Source organism: Gossypium arboreum, chromosome 6 (assembly GCF_025698485.1).
Source record: "Gossypium arboreum isolate Shixiya-1 chromosome 6, ASM2569848v2, whole genome shotgun sequence".
Classification (NCBI taxonomy): domain Eukaryota; kingdom Viridiplantae; phylum Streptophyta; class Magnoliopsida; order Malvales; family Malvaceae; genus Gossypium; species Gossypium arboreum.
In genome coordinates this window covers 137,921,889-137,942,775 of record NC_069075.1, presented here as the reverse complement: position 1 = coordinate 137,942,775, position 20,887 = coordinate 137,921,889, and the positions used below count along the sequence as shown (strand labels likewise).

At 37.0% G+C, this 20,887-nt stretch overlaps 1 protein-coding gene across 1 annotated transcript; it reads left to right on the top strand.

The window, feature by feature from the left end:
* The first annotated feature begins 10,849 nt into the window (after nucleotides 1–10,849).
* On the top strand, nucleotides 10,850–20,107 carry LOC108484920 (non-specific lipid transfer protein GPI-anchored 31-like). Its single transcript, XM_017788802.2, has 2 exons — nucleotides 10,850–10,980; nucleotides 19,822–20,107. Exons 1-2 carry the CDS (start codon nucleotides 10,850–10,852, stop codon nucleotides 20,105–20,107), a joined length of 417 nt encoding a protein of 138 aa, XP_017644291.2.
* The last annotated feature ends 780 nt before the right edge of the window (nucleotides 20,108–20,887 follow it).

The window sequence follows — 20,887 nt, the reverse complement described above, 5'->3', positions numbered from 1 at the left end:
TATTTTGTTTTATTATTAATTAAAACTACTCCTCATACTATTTTGTTTTTATTATTAATTAAAACCATTCCCCCATACTATTTTATTTTTATTATTAATTAAAATCATACTTTATTTTCTCTTTTTTTTTATCATAAAAAAACCTTTTCTTTTAAGAAAAAAAACAACAAAAAAAAAGAGTTAAAACACCACCTTACCACCCTACATTCATTTTTCAAAATAGAGAGAAGGCTCTCAACTCTCTCAACCCTTCCCCTCCTCCGGTCATCGGACCAGCCATCAACCGTCACGCTAGTCACCGGCCACCGACGGCGGCGGCGCCATCCACGGTGACCAGAAAATCTTCCGAGGCCCTTTTTCTCTTCTCTTCTCGATTAGAGCCCGGATTTGGGGTTAAAATGACCCAAAAACCTTCAAAAATTAATGAGAAGCACCCTAGAACTCAAGAATCCATTCAGTTTTCGACCACCGATCCTCGGCGGTGGCTTCCTCGGTCGTCCACGATGTTGGAAAACTGAACACCGGTAAGATCCTTCCCTCTTTCCCTTTTTTTTATATTTTTTACAAGTTTTTTCTTTGTTAAAAATATTTGCAAAATAGATAAAACGAACGAATAGAAAGAAGATCAAAAAATAAAAATAAGGACAAACACCTTTTGAACTTGTTTTCTCCTTTGATTTCTCCCAAAGTCTCGTAATACAACCCCTCTAATACAATCTCTTCTCTCCCAAAATACAATCGATTCTTCCTCAAAATACCATCGATCCCCCTTTACAATCAGTTCTAGTATGGCTTTTATAGCCATTTACAAACTTTATTATATATATTTACTATCTTTTCTTCTTCTTGTATGGCAGGCAAATGGTGGTGGAGGCATGTGCCACTTGGTAGTGGTTGGAAGTGGGTGGTTGAGGCTTGCGGCTAGGGTTTCTAATTTCTGAAAATAGGTTGTGGGCTAGGGTTTCTAAGCTTTTGAGCTTCTTTAGGTTTTAATTTTTGGGTTGTAATTGGGTTGGTAGCTTTGTTTGTAAATGGATTTTTAATGGGCATTTTGATTTTTTTCTTTATTTTTTTTTTCAAAATTTGGTTTATTTATTTTAAGGCCCGGGAAAAATATGGGTTCTACTATTGCCATTGTGTATTGTATAATTAGTTTATTCGTATTTTCCTTATTGCCATTTGCTTGTATAATATTGTATTTGTGTTGTTATTACGTACTCTATGTTATATTTTTGTTTTATCTAGTTTAAATCATATCATACATTAACCCAACATACTTGCCCGACTTGGATCGCTTGATTTTTTTTATTCCAAACAAATAATGTATGTCGTTCAAATGCCATATTCGCTATTACTCAAAAACAAAATTTTCCAAATAAGGCAATGTTATGCATTTTGAGATATCAAGGAATTGTGCCCTAACTTACGGGGTTTCGATTTTCTCTTTATTTCTAAATAGCTAAATATCCTTTTCGAGTTTTAAAACACACGAAACTCAATTTAAATTAAAAAACAACCTTGTGCTCGGGAATTCATGGTATTGTGTCCAAACTTACGGGATGTGATACTCCGATATCTCGAGATAAGGAAATCTTTAAACAAATCGATCTAAGTTAATTCAAGAATTTTAAAATCGGTATTAATAGAAAAGATCGTATTTCAAGTCCCTTCCTGATTTTTAATTTTCGACATTAAGACACTAACTAATCAATTCGGTACCAATTTTTTGGGCGTGTCGAGGGTGCTAATCCTTCCTCGCACGTAACCGACTCCCGAACTTATTCTCTCAAGTTTCATAGACCAAAGGCCTTATTTTAGTAAACTAAAATTGATTTATTAAAACAAATGTGATCTGATCACACCTAATAAAAGATTGGTGGCGACTCCCGTTTTAATTTTCACTTTCAAACAAAGTCGATCCCCGTTTTCAAAAGAATGGTTTCGACAGTTTGGCGACTCCGCTGGGGACCTCCAGAGTCGAGCCTTAAATTGATTTTTTTTGTCTTTTGTCTAAAATCGAAAATCGGTTTTAAATTTACTGTATTGCATTTTGTCTGTTATTTTCGCGACTCTCTTCATAATATGCTTACTTTAAGTGGTTTAATTCTTTGAAGGATCTTTGCATATCGCATCGCATTATTGGTCAATTTCACCCTCTTAAGTGGAAGTGAAAAACTACTCCTTCGTGAGGTCTTCACCTCCGTATAGGATAGTGGATCGCTTTCGGGATACATCCTTACCAGTATCTTCGTGAGGTTTTCACCTCCGTATAGCCGTAGGGAAATGTATTCCCCTGAATCGAACTCGGTCTATATGAACCTATAATGGGTGAGGATTGAGGAATCTGCTGATTCAGGTACCTTTACTTTAGAACCAAACTACATGTAATGAGCCATAGGAGCCTACCCTATGTAGAACCACACCGAACCCTAGTGGTTACCTGATTAGGTGCTTATTTACTCCTTATTTGCTTTGAATTCTATTCTTTGTATATAATACTGACTTGTTGTATTTTGATTATTTTCGCATGACATTTCATCATACAAGGGTGTTGATTTACGTTCGGTTACTAATTAGAAGAGTTTTGCACATGGAAAAAGGATTTCTTGATAGAGTGGAGGATAATGCGGCCGTCCGGGTGTGGTCTGAGAGAACGCAACAGGAGAAAGGAGATAGTTTGATCGAGGGATATGAATCAGAGTTATGAGATTTCACTCGCATCAGTGTGACTCAGAACGGCCTGCAAGAGTTAAAGGATATATGGAATAGTTGGAATGGTGAAGTCAAACAACTCTTTTACTGTAACTACTGTGACTTACCCTATTTGCTCGATGTAAAAGTGGACAAGTACTTGTTTCGGGCCCTCGCACAATTTTAGAATCCCGCTTACAGTTGCTTCACTTTGGGAGGAGTTGATTTAGTACCTACGGTGGATGAATACATGGCGTTACTTAATTACTCGAAGATTCAGGCTGATAGGGCTTATTCAAGACCTGTCAACGTCCCTCCCTTTTTGAAGAAATTGATGAATATCACAGGGATGAGCGAGCAATGGGTTACGGCCCCATCAAGCAAAAAGGGGATAGTAAATGTATTCCTTGAAGGAATTTAAGGGACTTGATCCTTGCACACCCAGATTCAAAGAAAAAGGTTGATGTTTTTGCCTTAAGCATCTATGGTTTGATCGTCTTTCCTAAAGCACTTGGACACATAGATGAAGCCGTCTTAGATTTATTCGATCGACTTGATAAAGGTACCACACCCGTCCCGGTAATCCTAGCAGAAACTTTTCGATCCTTGAATGCATGCCAGAGAGTGGGCGAAGGAAGATTTATTGGTTGCGCACAGCTTCTTTTAGCTTGGTTCCATAGTCATTTTTGGAAGGTGGAGAAGGTCTCCTATCGGGTATTCTCTAAGGATTGTTCCCCATTAAGAGAATTAGTGGCCACATCGAGGCGGGACGACATCTCCGAAGAGAGGTGGATAACTATTCTCCAAAATTTACAAGCCGAAGACGTTGAATGGAGGGCTTCATGGTTGATTCCTGACGAGATCTTATATAGGTGCGGTGATTTTGACTGGGTCTCTCTGGCTGGAATATGGGGAGCCATTGGATACGCTCCACTGATGGTGTTAAGGCAGTATTGATCAAGGCAGTTTATACTGGTGACACAAGTGTTGGCACAATGTGAGTTCCCCTATAAAGACAACAATTATAAGAAGAAGGTTCGTGAGATATCAGATGCATGGAACCAAACTCGAAGAATGAAAGGATTCACCGCAGGCCCGATGACGACCCCCGAGTATGAATGGTGGTGGGGTAGGAGAGTTAACGACAACATCCCTAGGCAGAATTAAGGGAACACTCAACTGATAGAGGAGCATTTACGGGTCATCCCATCCGAGTTAAAGATCATTAAGTAAGATTTTGAGAAAAGAAACTCGGAGTTGGGGAAGAAGATAGAGCAGCTAGAAGAAGATAAAATGAAGTTGGGGTTAGACGTCGATATCCGCAAGCTAGAGGCTGAGAAGTTAAGGAAATGAAAGAACAAGGTCGAAGAAGATTTAGATAGTCTGAAAACCGATTACAAGAAGCTTCGTATAACGATAAAAACTGCAGGATTAGGTAAAACGTCGGAACAATAGCGTCAAGAGATTAAAGAGGAAAAAACTAGAGTCGACCATTGGGAGAAAAGGTTTCAAAATACCCGAGTACGAGAGGACACTCTGAAGAAAAGTTTGTTAGAAACCCAAAACGAAAAGGAGAAGTTACGAGCTCGGGTGGCTGAATTGGAAAGATTACTTCAAAGAACATCGTAGCCATAATTCGATAATTAAACCAAGGCTAGTCTCGAGCAGGATCAAGAGTTGAAAGGAAAATAGAAGAACTCGAGATCTGACCGTGAGATAGCAAAAGTAGAGTGGAACTTCTTGAGACAAACAACGACCATTACAGAGAACAACCTCACCACTCTCAAAATCGATTAGAGATAGAGACTATGTCATGGGCGGCTATAGCTCAGTTCGGAGGTAGTCGATCACTTGCAAACCTTGGCGCTTCAGCCGATATATTGAGTTTGAAGTAAGAGTCGATCAAACCGAGGTCAAGCTTAGCTTGGCTTTAGGAAAGTTAAAACTTTGGGCATTAGGCTAAGTCGATATGTAATCATCCGTTCTGTGTAAAGAAATTTTTCTTCTAGTAAAGTTCTTCTAATAAAATTGAATTGGAATCAACGCCTCTTTTTGCATTCATTCATTGCATGTGTATGTCCCATAATTATTCACTAAGGTTAAAACATACAATTTGCAGTTGTAATACCATAAGACTGGAACCACGTCATTCGTATAGAATGCGCCAACAAGCTAGAGTAATGGAGGCCGAATTCAACGAAAGGATTGAGAGGATGGAAAGAATTCAAATGGAATTACAAGAGCAACTGGCTAAGTCACAGCAAGAAATGAGAGATTTGATAGTAAGATCTCGAGAGGAATCACTTGAACAAAATGATCAAATGGCTAGAATGATGGAGATGATGTCAGTTTTGGTCAAAGGAAAAGGACCCATGCAAAACCCCAACAGTATAGAACCTCAATCAAGAATTAATCATGACCAGGATCCACTCTATCCCACAGGATTCACTCCACCACATGCCCACGTAGCACAAAGAGGGTATACTCAAGGGGAATTCACAGGCTTGGAACAACGACCTATGCCATTTGCTCATCTAGGGCAAGGAACATTTATGTCAAATCCCAGAGCAACCCCTGCCAATCCTATAGTTCCAGATTTAGATGATCCAGTCAAAATAGCCAAGTTGAAAATAGATGATCACGAGGCTCAAGAGAGGTATAGGAGCTTGGAGGAAAGACTTAAGGCAATAGAAGACACTGAAGTCTTCTCTGCACTAGGTGCTAAAGAACTCAGTTTGGTACCTGACCTAATCCTGCCTCCGAAGTTCAAGGTGCCTGATTTCGAAAAGTACGATGGGACAAGATGTCCAAAAGCACATCTTTTCATGTTTTGCCAAAAAATGACCGGTTACGTGAACGAAGATAAGCTACTTGTACATAGTTTTCAAGATAGTCTAGTAGGATCGGCTCTTCGGTGGTACAACCAGCTCAGTAAGGAAAGGATCCAATCTTGGAAAGACTTGGCGTCGATTCGTGAAGCGAAGACAAGCATGTATCGATATGGTGCCTGATAGGATGACTTTACAAATGATGGAGAAAAAGCCGTCAGAAACTTTTAGACAGTATGCGCAAAGATGGAGGGACGTCTCAGCCCAAGTGGAACCCCCACTAACGAAAACGGAGATAACCATCCTTTTTATCAACCATTTAAAGAAGCCGTTTTATGACAAACTAGTGGGAATCCTCACGAAAGACTTTGAGGATATTGTAATATCCGGTGAGTTTATAGAGAACGCCGTCAAGAGCGGTAGAATGAAAGGTCAAGAAAGTTCAAGAAGGGTAGCACTCATGAAGAAGAAAGAACCAGAAACCCACATGGTGGGAATGGGAAGCTGTTATACCCCTAATCTGTATCCAAACCAACCCCGACCTCGAAATTACCCACCTCCGAATTTCTATTATCCTCCTCAAACCCCTTACTACCAAACACTGTCTCCTTACTCTTCTTACCCTGTTTACGCCACAAGTAACCCGAGACCAACCGCCACTTTCCCACAAAATATAATACCCGCCCAAGGTCAATCCAAAAACGAGCAGAGGCCAGCAAAACCCAATTCTGAGAGACCACAATTTACCCCTATTCCTGTGTCATATGGGGAACTGTACCCAAAACTTTTGGAGAAGCAATTGATATCCCCACATTATATGGCACCCTTGAGGCCCCCATACCCCAAATTGGTACGACCCAAATGCTAGTTGTGCATACCATGCAGGAAACCAGGGACATTCCACGGAAAATTGCCTAGCCTTTAAGAGGAGAGTTCAAGGACTAATTGATGCGGGTATCCTACGATTTGATAGTGCCAGTAATGTAACTAGGAACCCGTTCCCTAATCATACTGAAGGGAATGTGAGCACAGTGGAGAAAGAAGATGAATGGCAAGTCAGAAGATGTGTTTCAGAAATAAGGATGCCTCTACAGAAAATCTGGGAGGCACTGGTTAAGAATGGATTGCTCTGTCTCCCCGATGATAATCTCAGAAAAGAATGTCAGGTTTTTTGTGATTTTCATGGAATTGTAGGGCACGACATTCAATCATGTGAGGAATTTAAAAGGTTACTGCAAGACCGGATAGATAATAAGGAGATTGAGATCATTAATGAAGGAGAGGCCAATGAGAAAGAAGTATGTGCCTCTGACAATCAATCGTCAGGTTTTCCATGTAGCGCCGATCGACCATTCGTAATTTATTATGATGCAAGGAAGGAACCGGTGAAACCAAAAATGATAATTGAAATACCGTCTCCTTTCCCTTACAAGGACAATAAAGCAGTACCATGGAAATATGACGTTAATATCATCACACCTGAAGATGAAAAACCCAAAGCCATGACTGGAAGCGTCGGGGAAGTAGGTCATTTCACTCGTAGTGGAAGATGTTATTCGAAGGAGGTGAAGAAGAACAGTGACTTGAAACAGAAATGAAAAGCACCGATACATGAGGCCGAAGTCGAGCAAGAAATTCCATCAGTGCAAGAAACTAAAAAGCCTGTGGATGAGGAGGAAGCACAGGAGTTCTTGAAATTTATCAAACACAGTGAATACAATGTGGTGGAACAATTGAATAAGCAACCAGCACGAATCTCGGTTTTATCTCTGTTGTTAAATTCGGAGCCACACCGGAACGCTTTGCTGAAGGTGTTGAATCAAGCTTACGTGGCAAATAATATATCCGTTGAGAAGCTTGACAGATGGGTGAATAATCTAAACGCGGATAATTTTATTTCTTTTAGTGATGATGAAATACCACCCAATAGTAGAGGCTCAGTGAAAGTACTGCATATTATGACTCGCTGTAAGGGCTACATAATACCGAACGTGCTCATCGATAATGGGTCGGCACTCAACGTTATGCCTTTGGCCACGCTTTCCAGAATTCTGATGGATCTATCCCATTTAAGGCCCTGTCATTCTACGGTAAGGGCATTCGACGAGACAAGGCGTGAAGTCATAGGAAAGATTGAGATCCCTTTGGAAGTGGGTCCCTACATATATGATGTCGAGTTCCAAGTCATGGACATTACACCCTCATATAACTGCCTTTTGGGAAGACCCTGGATCCATTCTGCTGGAGCGGTCCCATCATTCCTCCATCAAAAAGTGAAATTTATCATGGATGGCTGTTTGGTCACTGTCGAGGGAGAAGAAGACATTGTCGCATCTATCTCTGCTGATGCGCCATACCTTGAAGTGAGCAAGGACGTAGTGGAATGCTCCTTCCGATCCCTTGAATTCGTCAATGCCACATTCGTCACTGAGGGAAACAAAATTCCCGTGCCTAAATTGTCGAGAAATAATAGAATGGATGTCAAGTTGACTGTAGGAATGGGAGCTCGAGCGAGAAGAGGTTTAGGGAGATATCTGCAAGGAATAGTCAGGGCTCTAAAACTAGTGCACCACAAGGCCCGATACGGTTTGGAGTTCTAGCCGGACATACGTCAAAGAAGAAGACAGTGGAAGAAAGATCAAGAAAGAAGGATCGCGAGAACCTTAGGCTGAGAACCAAAACGTGAGCCTATGGAATTCCCTCATTTGTCAAGAACATTTACGTCTGCAGGAATGATATACCCAAGGCAGGATAATGCACAAGGCACAATGTTAATGATTGAAAAGGGTTTTCAGAACATCAGTATAAATGTCATTGACAAAGGAGCTGGCACAAGTAAAGATATCTCAAGGATACGCCTTTGTCCCCCGGGTTTCATGTTGAACAATTGGACTGCCGAGGACCTTCTTGTAGTTTATAAGTCTTCAGAGTAATGCTCAAACATTAATATTCTATTGCGTTCTTAGACATAATAGAATTCTTTTGTAAGAGCTTGCATTCGCTCTTTATCATTCAAATGAATATCAATGAAGATGCATTTTGTCACGATCTTTTGCATTATCACTAATTTCATAATCATTTTCTCATTTCATAGCCTATCCTTACATTTGCCTCATGCCATGCCATAACATTTCGTTTGTTGGTTCCAATACTGGGATGCCCCTCTATAGTTTCCTTTTTCATTCAACTTTCAGGTGCTCAGATGTCAACAGCATGAACAAACCCGTTACGAGTCTTGAAATCTATTTTGAGAAGGCTGTTTGTTTAGGAGAATTCGAAGCCGAAGAAAATGCTGAAGACTATGTCTCGTCTCCTAACTTGCTAAGAATGGTGGAACAAGAGGATAAACAGATTTTGCCTCATCAAGAATCTGTTGAAACAATAAACTTGGGAACTGAAGAAAGGAAGCAAGAAGTAAAGATTGGGACCTCTATTTCAGGGGGCACTAGGCATAATTTAATTGCTTTGCTCCACGAGTACAGAGATGTATTCGCATGGTCATATCAGGATATGCCAGGATTGGATGAAGATATAGTGGTCCATAAACTCCCATTAAAACCAGAATGCAAACCCATTCAGCAAAAGCTAATAAGGATGAGACCTGAGATGCTGTTGAAGATCAAAGAAGAGGTCAAAAAGCAATTCGATGCGGGTTTCTTACAAGCTTCCAAATATCATAATGGGTGGCTAACATAGTCCCGGTACCAAAGAAAAACGGTAAAGTACGAATGTGTTTGGATTATCGTGACCTGAATCGAGCAAGTCCTAAAGATAATTTTCCCTTACCACACATTGATATGTTGGTGGATAACACAACAAAGCATTCATTGTTTTCTTTCATGGATGGATTCTCGGGGTATAATCAGATCAAGATGGCCCCTGAGGATATGGAGAAAACTACCTTCGTAACAATGTGGGGAACATTCTGCTACAAGGTGATGCCATTTGGGTTAAAGAATGTTGGGGCAACATATCCGGCGAAATATACATTTGGGGCTACCTCAGAAAAATTGCTAGGCTTCATTGTCAGTGAAAGAGGTATCGAGGTTGATCTAGATAAAATAAAAGTCATTCAAGAGTTGCCACCTCCGTACACACAAAAGGAAGTCAGAGGATTTTTAGGGAGGTTAAACTACATCGCCCGATTCATTGCTCAACTTACCAACCAATGCGACCCAATTTTTCAGCTTCTTCGAAAACATAACCTGTGAGAATGGAATGAGGAATGCCAGGTAGCTTTTGATAAGATAAAACAATATTTGTCTAATCCTCCAGTGCTAGTACCGCCAACTCCGGGAAGACCATTGATATTGTATTTGACTGTGTTTGAAAATTCAATGGGTTGCGTACTGGGGCAACACGACGAGTCAGGAAAGAAAGAAAAGGCGATCTACTACCTCAAAAAAAGTTCATCAATATGAGGCAAAGTATCCGTCTGCTGAAAAATCTTGCTATGCGCTCGATTTGGGTAGCTCGGAGACTCAGGCAATATATGTTGTATCATACGACATGGCTAATTTCAAAACTAGATCCAATAAAATACATGATGGAATCACCAGCACTTTCAGGAAGAATGGCACGATGGCATATCCTCCATCGGAATACGACATTGCCTATGTAAGTCAGAAGTCGATAAAAGGGAGCGCAATAGCTGATTTCTTAGCGACTTGAACGACAGAGGAATATGAGCCCTTGGGATTCGATTTCCCAGATGAAGACTTAATGTGCATCACAGAAAAGGAATTCGAGTCATTAAAAGAGAAGCCATGGAAGATGATTTTTGATGGTGCGTCGAATGCTTTGGGGCATGGAATTGGAGCAATCCTAGTCTCACTAGACGGAATCATTATCCGTTCACTGCCAGGCTGAATTTCTTCTGTACCAATAACATAGCATAATATGAGGCCTGTATCATGAGACTTTGTGCAGCTATTGAATGAAACGTCAAAACTTTAGAGGTTTATGGAGACTCAGCATTGGTGATTTACCAAATCCGTAGAGATTGAGAAGTGAGGGATTCGAAATTGGTTAAATACAGTGATCTAGTGGCAGAGCTGATTAAAGAATTCGAAGAAATAACTTTTAATTACTTCCCACGAGAAGAAAACCAATTGGCTGATGCCCTGGCTACTTTGGCTTCAATGTTCAAAGCAAACAGAGAAACAGAAAAAATGCCTCTTCAAATGAGCATATATGAAGTCCCTGCACATTGTTTCAGCATTGAAAAAGAGCCAGATGGACGACCATGGTTCCATGATGTCTTAGAATATATCAAGAATCAAAGGTATCCCGAACAAGCAAATGAGAACAAAAAAAGAACAATTAGAAGAATGGCAGCTGGATTCGTTCTTGACGGGGACATCCTATACAAAAGAGGAAAAGATCAAGTGCTATTGAGATGTGTGGGTGATGCTGAAACTAGAAAAATACTTGAAGATGTCCATGAAGGAACTTGTGGAACGTATGCCAATGGTTTCACTATGACTAGGAAGATTATGAGACTCGATTATTACTGGCTGACGATGGAAAGCGACTACATTAGTTATGCAAGAAAATGCCACAAATGTCAAATTTATGGTGATAAGATTCATGTAGCCCCTTCACCCCTGCATGTCATGACTTCTCCGTGGCCTTTTTCTATGTGGGGCATGGATGTTATAGGGCCAATTACCCCAAAAGCTTCTGATGGACATCGATTCATTTTTGTGGTTATTGATTACTTCACAAAATGGATAGAAGCCGCATCATTTGCCAATGTGACGAAGACTGCAATTTGCAGGTTTTTGAAAAAAGAAATCATTTGTCGATATGGTTTGCCTGAAAGAATCATTTCGAGATAACGCTTTGAATCAACAACAAGATGATGAAGGAAGTGTGAGCAATTTCAAATAAAGCATCATAACTCATCGCCCTATCACCCGAAAATGAACGGAGCTGTTGAAGCGACCAACAAGAATATTAAGAAGATTATTGGGAAAATGACCGAGACATATAAAGACTGGGACGAGAAGCTACCATTTGATTTGTATGCATATCGCACATCTGTACGGACATCAACGGGAGCAACTCCTTTCTCTCTGGTCTATGGAATGGAGGCTGTACTACCCATCGAAGTTGAAATCCCCTCTTTACGAGTCTTAATGGAGTCAAAACTAGAGGAAGCAGAATGGGTTCGAGCTCGATATGACCAGTTAAACCTCATCGAAGAAAAACCTTTAAAGGCAATTTGTCACGGATAGATGTACCAGAAGAGAATGATCGCGGTCCATGAAAAGAAAATAGGCCAAGAGAATTTCACGAAGGAGAACTCGTACTGAGAAAGATTCTTCCAATACAGAAGGACTTACGAGGAAATTGGGAAACAAATTGGGAAGGACCATACGTCGTAAAGAAGGCATTCTCGGGCGGAGCTTTGATTCTCACTGAGATGGATGAGAAGGAGTTACCGAATCTAGTGAATTCAGATGCTGTGAAGAAATATTATGCCTGAAAAAAAAGGATCAAGGTGAAAAACCGAAAAGGGCATTTTGATTAACACAAAGGATTAGAATGAAAACCCGAAAGGGCATTTTTAAAAAGTAAGGCGGTTGAACGGTGGGTCAAACAGTGAGACTACAGCATTTGAACCATTTTTCAGTAGCTCAAAATCTTCTACGCAAGAAGCCATGCTTGAAAAGATTCTTGATAAGAAACGTGGACGAGTTCATGTGTTGAATATCTAGAGCATTTGTATCCGTTGAATGCGATCCCTTTTCTCTTTATGACACTTTTTCACTATCATTGGTTAATTTTCTTTGTTTGCTACATTTGAAATAAATAAATGTGAGGTATCCCTTTATTCCTACCTGACCATTTTCATGTATCTCATTATGTGGTTTATTTAAATGATAAATGTGAAATGACATACTCTAGACAAAAGAAATGTTGAGCATTACCCGGATAAGAATTTGATAAGTACAAGAGTCTCAAGGTAAGGACAAAGTTCGACCAGCGGCATCTGAGAAACGTTGATTACTTGTAAAAACTTGAGGATGGGTACAGGGCCTAAATAGAAAGTCAAGAGCCGAAGAAATGAATGCAGATCATCACAAAAAAAATCGTGAAGAAAAAGGACATAAGACAAACATGCCAAAGGCGCATAGCATAATCATGTAGGCATAAAGGCATTTAAGACAAACATATATGCATATCATGATAACGTTATGCATGACATCTACAGGTACTCCAGTAGAGCGAGAGGACGTGATGATAGCTGTACTGAATTAAAGGAAAAGACACCTGAGTTCCACCAGATAACATGTTTTGGTATTCTGATGTTTTTATTTCTGTTTCAAAAAAATCAACTCATATTGCGAGAGGTGAGTTGAGCCTCAGGACACGCTGAGGTAATTTCAATTTCTATTTTTCAAAAAAATCAACTCATATTACGAGAAATGAGTTGAGCCCCAAGACACGTTGAGGTATTTTCAATTTCTGTCTTTCAAAAAAATCAACTCATATTGCGAGAGGTGAGTTGAGCCTCAAAACACGTTGAGGTATTTTCAATTTTTGTCTTTCAAAAAAATCAACTCATATTGCGAGAAATGAGTTGAGCCTCAAGACACGTTGAGCTATTTTCAATTTCTGTCTTTCAAAAAAAATCAACTCATATTGCGAGAGGTGAGTTGAACATCGGTTCACATGCTGAGGTATTTTTAATTTCTACTTTTCAAAAAAATCAATCAACTGATATTGCGAGAGGTGAGTTGAACCTCAAATCACGCACTGAGGTATTTTCAATTTCTGTTTTTCAAAAAAAAAAAATCAACTCATATTACGAGAGGTGAGTTAAGCCTTAGGTCACACGCTGAGATATTTTCAATTTTTTTTTTGCTTTTTCAAAGATCAACTCATAATTCGAGAGGTGAGTTGAACTTCGGGTCACATCCCGAGCTATTTTCAATTTCTTGTTTTTCAATAAAGAATAAAGATTGGGCATTTGAACAAAATTTAGTGCTTTTAAGTCTTTGCACTATCCTTGTTTCACAATGATGAGCAAAGAAGGGCAGTTGTAAGCACTAAATTTTTGTCCGACTAGAATTCGTGTTTAAGTTCCAAAATTTCAAAAAAATAAAATAAAAAAATAAAAAAATTTCAAAAAATTTACATCTTAGACCCCTAAACTTTCCTTAAATTACATTTTAACCTTAAACTTTTTAAAAATTACATTTAGCCCCAGAAGTTTTGCTGCATTTGTGATTTGGTCCTTCAGACAGATTACGTGATTTGGGGCACCCACTTCCCAGATTTTCAGGCCAAAAACATGGGTGGTTGTTCCTTTTTCACCCACTACCTGCAAATGGCATAAAAAACAAGCAAAATGGTAGAAATGAAGGGGGGAACACACACACACACAAAAAAAGAGAGGATTCTCCCATTTGAAAAAAAAGAACAAAAAATTCCAGCAAAAAAAAATTTCAGCAAAAAAAAAATCCAAAAAAAAAACACTAGCAATCAAGAGAAAAAATGCAGAAAGGTGGATCTTCGATTTCATTTTATTTGTTTTCATTTCGTTTTAACTTCTTCTTAGTTTCCTTTCAAATTTATTGCAAATCAATAAACAAAAAGGGGGTTTTGTCTTCAAATACAAAAAAGGGGGTTGTATTACACAGATTATTAATAAAAAAAGAGAACAAAAAAGGTTGTTTTCATATTTTCTTTCCTTGGTTTTTTTTTCTTTCTTTAGATTTTTTTTTATTTTATTTTCTGTGTTAAATATTTTAAAAATAAAAATAAAAAACAAAAGAAGGGCTGAAAACTTACCTATTCTTCACGTCCCACCCCCATCGGAGATTCCCCGATCCAAAAGGGCCACGAAACCCCTCAAGTTTCTCGTTTAGGCCATGGAAAAGAAGAAGGGGACGAGTACTCGGAGGGCGAAATAGTAGCTTTCTCACTTGAACTTGGTGAGAGAGAGGTTTGTTTCAGAGAAATGAAAATGAAAAGAGAGAAGGAAAGAGTTTTTGGTTTTTTTTTTTTCTCTTGAAAAAGGGACCAGCAGAATAGAAAAGTAGGAAACTTTTTTAAAATCATTTGAAAAGGTACTGTAAGTGTAAGGGGGGTTGTGAATTCTCCCTAAAAGGGATATCTGTGCGTTTAGTCCTTTCCATTCGCAACTCCATTCAATCGGCCCCCATTTCCAATTTTCTTTTGTTTTTTTTTTTAATTCTAACCCTTAGATTTCGTTTAGTTTTTTATTAGGTCCCTGATTAACTTTCCAGTATTTATAATTTTGTACCCCAATTTTTAACTCGTTTTCAACCATGTCCTAAATCTATTTAATCCATTTATTAACTTTTAAAAAAATAATATTTCACCTATGTGTTATTTAAAATATTTTATATGTTATTTACTTTACATCTATTCCAACTTATTTTAATGTATTGTTTGTTTAAATTCTTATTATATATTTTAACTTGCTTTATGCATATATTTTATATTGGTCTATTTTATATATGTTATTTATTCCTTACCTACTATATATATGTGTACATATATTCTATTTTTAAATTGTTTTGTACATTGTTGATTAAATTTCTTTTCTCATTATTTATTTTAAATTCATTTATTAATTATTTTGAAATTTGTTTTACGTTTTAGTCATTTTAGTTTATGCGTTATAATATTTTTAATTCACTTGTCTTTTATTATTAATGATTAGTATTCAAGTTACATATGTTATGTGATTATTGCCATTGTGTATGGTATAATTAGTTTATTCGTATTTTAGTTATTGTCATTTGCTTGTATAATATTGTATTTGTGTTGTTATTACGTACTCTATGTTATATTTTTGTTTTATCTAGTTTAAATCATATCATACATTAACCCAACATACTTGCTCGACTTGGATCGCTTGATTTTTTTTATTCCAAACAAATAATGTACGTCGTTCAAATGCCATATTCGCTATTACTCAAAAACGAAATTTTCCAAATAAGGCAATGTTATGCATTTTGAGATATCAAGGAATTGTGTCCTAACTTACGGGGTTTCGATTTTCTCGTTATTTCTAAATAGCAAAATATCCTTTTCGAGTTTTAAAACACACGAAACTCAATTTAAATTAAAAGACAACCTTGTGCTCGGGAATTCATGGTATTGTGTCCAAACTTACGGGATGTGATACTCCGATATCTCGAGATAAGGAAATCTTTAAACAAATCGATTTAAGTTAATTCAAGAATTTTAAAATCGGTATTAATAGAAAAGATCGTATTTCAAGTCCCTTCCCGATTTTTAATTTTCGACATTAAGACACTAACTAATCAATTCGGTACCAATTTTTTGGGCGTGTCGAGGGTGCTAATCCTTCCTCGCACGTAACCGACTCCCGAACTTATTCTCTCAAGTTTCATAGACCAAAGGCCCTATTTTAGTAAACTAAAATTGATTTATTAAAACAAAGGTGATCCAATCACACCTAATAAAAGATTGGTGGCGACTCCCGCTTTAATTTTTACTTTCAAACAAAGTCGATCCCCGTTTTCAAAAGAATGGTTTCGACAAATAGATTTTTGGGTAATTGATATAAATAGTCACCTAATTATTTGTGCGTTTTTGTTTTAGTCACTCAAGTTTAAAATTTTCTATTTTAGTCAATAATGTTATCGAAATTTAATATTTTGGTCACTCATACGTTAAATAAATAACAAATGCTTGACAAGACTTTTTTATTGACATAATAACTAATTTAGCCCTTCATTATTTATATATTTTATTAATTATGTTCAAATTTTTAAAAATTTAACAAATTTAACCTCAACTTTATACATTATGTCAATTTAGTCTTGATTCTTAGAAATTCTAAAATTAAAATTCTAAAACTTTAAAAATAAAAATAAAAAATATTTAAACATTCATTTTCAATAAAAATACATAAAATTTATAAATAAATATAAATAAATGAATATATATTTTTCATTTTCTAACATGACATTATTAATTAAAATAATAATTTTACAAATAAAATAATTTAAGGAAAAAGATATTGAAGAAGACTTAAGCAAGCCTTTTTCTTTTATCAATATTGATGACCACCATGATATAGTTGGGCCAAAATTATAGCTTGAGGCCGAAAACCCCTTGCATCGGAGCACTCTCCTAACTTCCTTTTCAGTGGTGGTGCACTCATAAGTGGATCCAACCATCGGTTCTTTGTGTCTTCTGAAGGGCACCCTCTTTCCACCTTCATTATAAAACTCTTAACAACTTCTTCATGATTGTTTCTAGCCATGATCGATGAGAAAAGGTCATGAATCAGGGGAGAAAGATTTAGAAAAACGAGGCCTTACCACAAAAAACCATGAGAGCGAAGCACACAAACAAATATAAAGAAAAGTCAAGACTAAAAAAATGAATGGGGCAAGGAAATTGAAAAACCAATTGAAAACTTGAAGAAATTTAAAAAGTGGTCACAGAAAGAGCACAAAAAAACTTGGAAATTTTGAGACAGCAAAATAACTTGAAGATTGACGAAAAAACCTATATATAGACCTCTTCCAAAACGGTGCGTTTCATTGCACAAACAATTTGAAGCCTCACAACTGATGTCACCCAAACACGTGTCTCATGCAGCAGTGCATCATTAACCCTATTTCCTATGAACAACGGTTCAATTTTTATTAAATGTAGAAGTTTTAGAATCTCCAGTACGACCTTTCAACTCTAAAAGCGTCCTCAACATGCGCGAGAGGCAACTTTTGGTATTGTAGACCACCCGCTACTTAATTTGCGGTAATTACCACTTGTTGAGACTACCTGCGGATGGTCTTGAGACAGACTATTTTATAATCCACCTCTTGACTGGGGGGGGGGGGGACAATTGTTGTGCCTCTACCCCGGCTTGCACACATGGTATCACAAGAAGTAGCTTGGGAGGCACCTGTGGGTGTCCCTTCACTTTACACCTCTTGATGTCTAGCTACTTGCATGCCTTAGACGTTCCATAAGAAGGCCATTCATCCTTGGCCTCCCACTATTAATGGGTCTTCTATTAGGCCATCTGCTTTCAGCAGGTTGTTCTCTTTTCCTAAGGGGGACCCTTGAGACCTAACAACTTCGTACTATCTCATTAATGAAAATGCCAGGCAGTATCACGTTTGACGACAATTGACACATAACAGACCTGCCACTTGGCCAATCATACAAGTGTGCCACATCACACTTGTATTGTTGGTGTTGTGGCACTATCAAGCAAGGGGACTCTCTCCTTATATATATGTATCCCAAGGCACGATGAGCAAAGGGGATAGCAACTTGAAGCCAGCTCCCTAGCACTTTATAGTCTTCTCTTAGTCTTACCTCTCCTCCTACTTCCCTCCTTGCTTACTCCAGCTCTCCACCTTGACACCACCACATTCTCCTTTTTGTTAAACATCAGTATCAACAAAAATCTATTTCATCCGGTCTAGCCCCACAAGAACCTAATTTTCATAAAAATGAAAAAGATCCACTTAAGGTAAGAACTTAACTGAGTTTAAACTATTTTTCCATCCTTATTATAGATTCATTTTAAATTATAATTTTTGGAATGCATAAGTTGAGATACATTCGATAAGGTTAATGAGTCTTCTGTAAAAATTTTCTCCCTCTTCCAGTGCTAATTGGGTGTACGGAAAGCAGATGAGGCGACCAGTCTCAGATTATAGTAGGAGTTGCTCGGTTGAAATGGAGCCCTCACAATTGTAGTGTTTTGTCAAGGTCTTAATAACGTATGACAGAAATCTGAGAAAGTGCGGTGGAGCGGCGGCTGTACTCATTGATACAAGATTTCCGATGATGGGTTGGCTATTGCACGATCATTCAAGAAACCACTGCAAATGACTTCTTAACCCACTCCTACTCTGCAAAGTAGTAGACATTAACCAGCAGGACTGCATCATTGTAGACATTCTCAAGAGAAAGATCAATGTCCACTGTTATTCGCCACTTGGGTAGCAAACTACGGTTTTTCCTGGATTGAAGGAATGCATCCAATGGCAAAGTAAACCGTTAAGTTGGCAAAACAACTAATTGACTGACACTAATCTTGATAATTTGCCAAAAAGAAAAATTTACTTAATAATTAATTTTAATTTATATTTGTTGCCCCAAAAATATATTAACTTACATAAATATATACAGACGAGACACTGCCATTTTTTTTTTTTGATGAATTTACTTTTTTCCAATTTACATAAACATAAGCAGCCTGAAATGAAATTTTGATGGGCTCAGCCAGTTCAGCCTATAAAAGAATTACTAACATATTGGCCCATTGTTTTTGAGTAATTAGATTTTTTTTTATTAGTATTTGGTAAAAGGCTTAATTTATCATTTGGTACTTGAATTTGACACGATTTTGATCTAATGTGATATTTATATTTGGTAAAAGTTATACATTTTGGTACCCTGGGTAATGATTTTAACTTTTTAGTGTTTAGTTCAAGTTTTAGGGTGATTTGATGAAGGTTAATTGCTAATATTATTACTTATTAGGTTTGAGTTTTTATGATTTTGGTAATGAAACAAAATTAGTATTAATTGTGAATTTGTTTAACTTTTGTATTAAGATGACTGATTTTTTCAGTAAATTATGAATTTCCATCAAATCAACTTTGAAACTCAAGTTAAACACTAAAAAGTTAATACCATTTCTTTCAAGAACTAAAATGTATACTTTTTACTAAATACATGTTCCATATTAGACAAAAATTAAATAAAAGTATCACATTAAAAAAAGTGTCAAGCACAAGTACTAAATAATGTATTAAGCCTTGATAAAATGTAACTTATTTATTATTATACCCTAAATAAAACATGTATCACCTTCAAAATTCTACTTGTAAAATTTAAAACTATACTCCCAATACACCAAAAAAAATTGTAATAAAAAATAAACTTTGTTTAAACAATTCAATAACAATTTCTAGGTTAATTGAAATTCTGTTTTAAAACACAAATTCATTTAGAGATATAATTAGAAAGAATGAACAATTTAAAACGAAAGACAAGCAAATTCATGACAAATTCACAGTTCAAAACGTAAATAATGCAACTACCAAGAGAAATAAATGGAAATCTAGAAGAAAAAAATTGGTCTTCATATCCTTATTTATAACTATCCATATTTTGTTAACACTTTTGATCCATGAACTCTCTGAAACTTAAATGTTTTTGAATTCTAAGTTAATTAATTTTAAATAAAAAAAATAAAAAGAATGGAGAAAATTTACGTGGTCATTTGTATTTTCATGACCAGCTTGGTGTTGGCAAAATCTAGGTTAGCACCACCAGCATCCCCATCACTGAGTTGTTCCACTGCCATGTATAATATGGTAGATTGTGTTCAATTCTTGTCTAATAATGGCAGCAAAGATGGGAAGCCCGCTGCTTCATGTTGTGCTGGTCTTGAAAAAGTGTTGAAATCTAATCCTGATTGCATTTGTGAATATATAAAAAACAATGCTCAATTGGGTGCCAACATTAACGTTACGAAGGCCGAGACTTTGCCTTCAGCCTGCCAGATTTCCGCTCCTCCCATCAGCCAATGTGACGGTAAACGCTAAACTTCGTATTCTTACGTTCTAATATTTACTCATTGTTTCTTTTATTTGTTTGATAACAAAGGATTGTTGCCATGGCAGTTTCTCCGTCACCTGGCGTCGCTCCCGGTAAGTAGTGTTTTTAAATAGAGCATTGTGTTGATAACGCAAAGGTATTGTCTTCTTTTAAATATCATTGTATTAAAAAATGACCACTAAATACTTGCACATACATATAGAGATTATAGGTTCAAGTTTCATCACGTGCAAAGTTCAACAACTAGAATTTCTTTTATTTAAATATCAAGAGGTGATCCTAAGCTTTCTTTAGAGTTGGGACAAAATCTTGAAGGTGTGCTGCTTTTCAGTAGTCACTTTAACATAATGGTACTCAAAGAAAATTATATTTTCACATTCTAACATAATCTATTGAGAATCTTTTTTATTTTTCAAATCTAAAAATGCCTTTTAATCAAATAATTTAAATATAAATATAAAGTTTAATTAAAATTGAGGTAAACATATTAACGTGTAGTTGAAAGAAGTGAAAGTGAAATTTTTTTCTCAAACATTTGAACAACATTGTCGAGAAAATTTTACCTGAATATCATTCTGAATCTGAACAGAACTATATTCAAACCGTAAAACAGATGAGAACATCTGTGATTTATATATAAAACAAAATTTCGAGCTAAATATTTGCTCTCTTGCATTTCAAATGATTGACGTTATTGCAGCTAGCCCTTCATCTGATAAAGGTGGAACTCCATCTACTAAGTCACCATCGACACCGCCTGGTGGCGT

Coding starts and splice junctions, on each gene's coding strand:
- LOC108484920 (XM_017788802.2), top strand. CDS start 10,850: ATGGCAGCTGGATTCGTTCTTGACGGGGACATCCTATACAAAAGAGGA. Junction 10,981..19,821: donor CATGAAGGAACTTGTGGAAC/GTATGCCAATGG, acceptor GGCAAAATCTAG/GTTAGCACCACCAGCATCCC.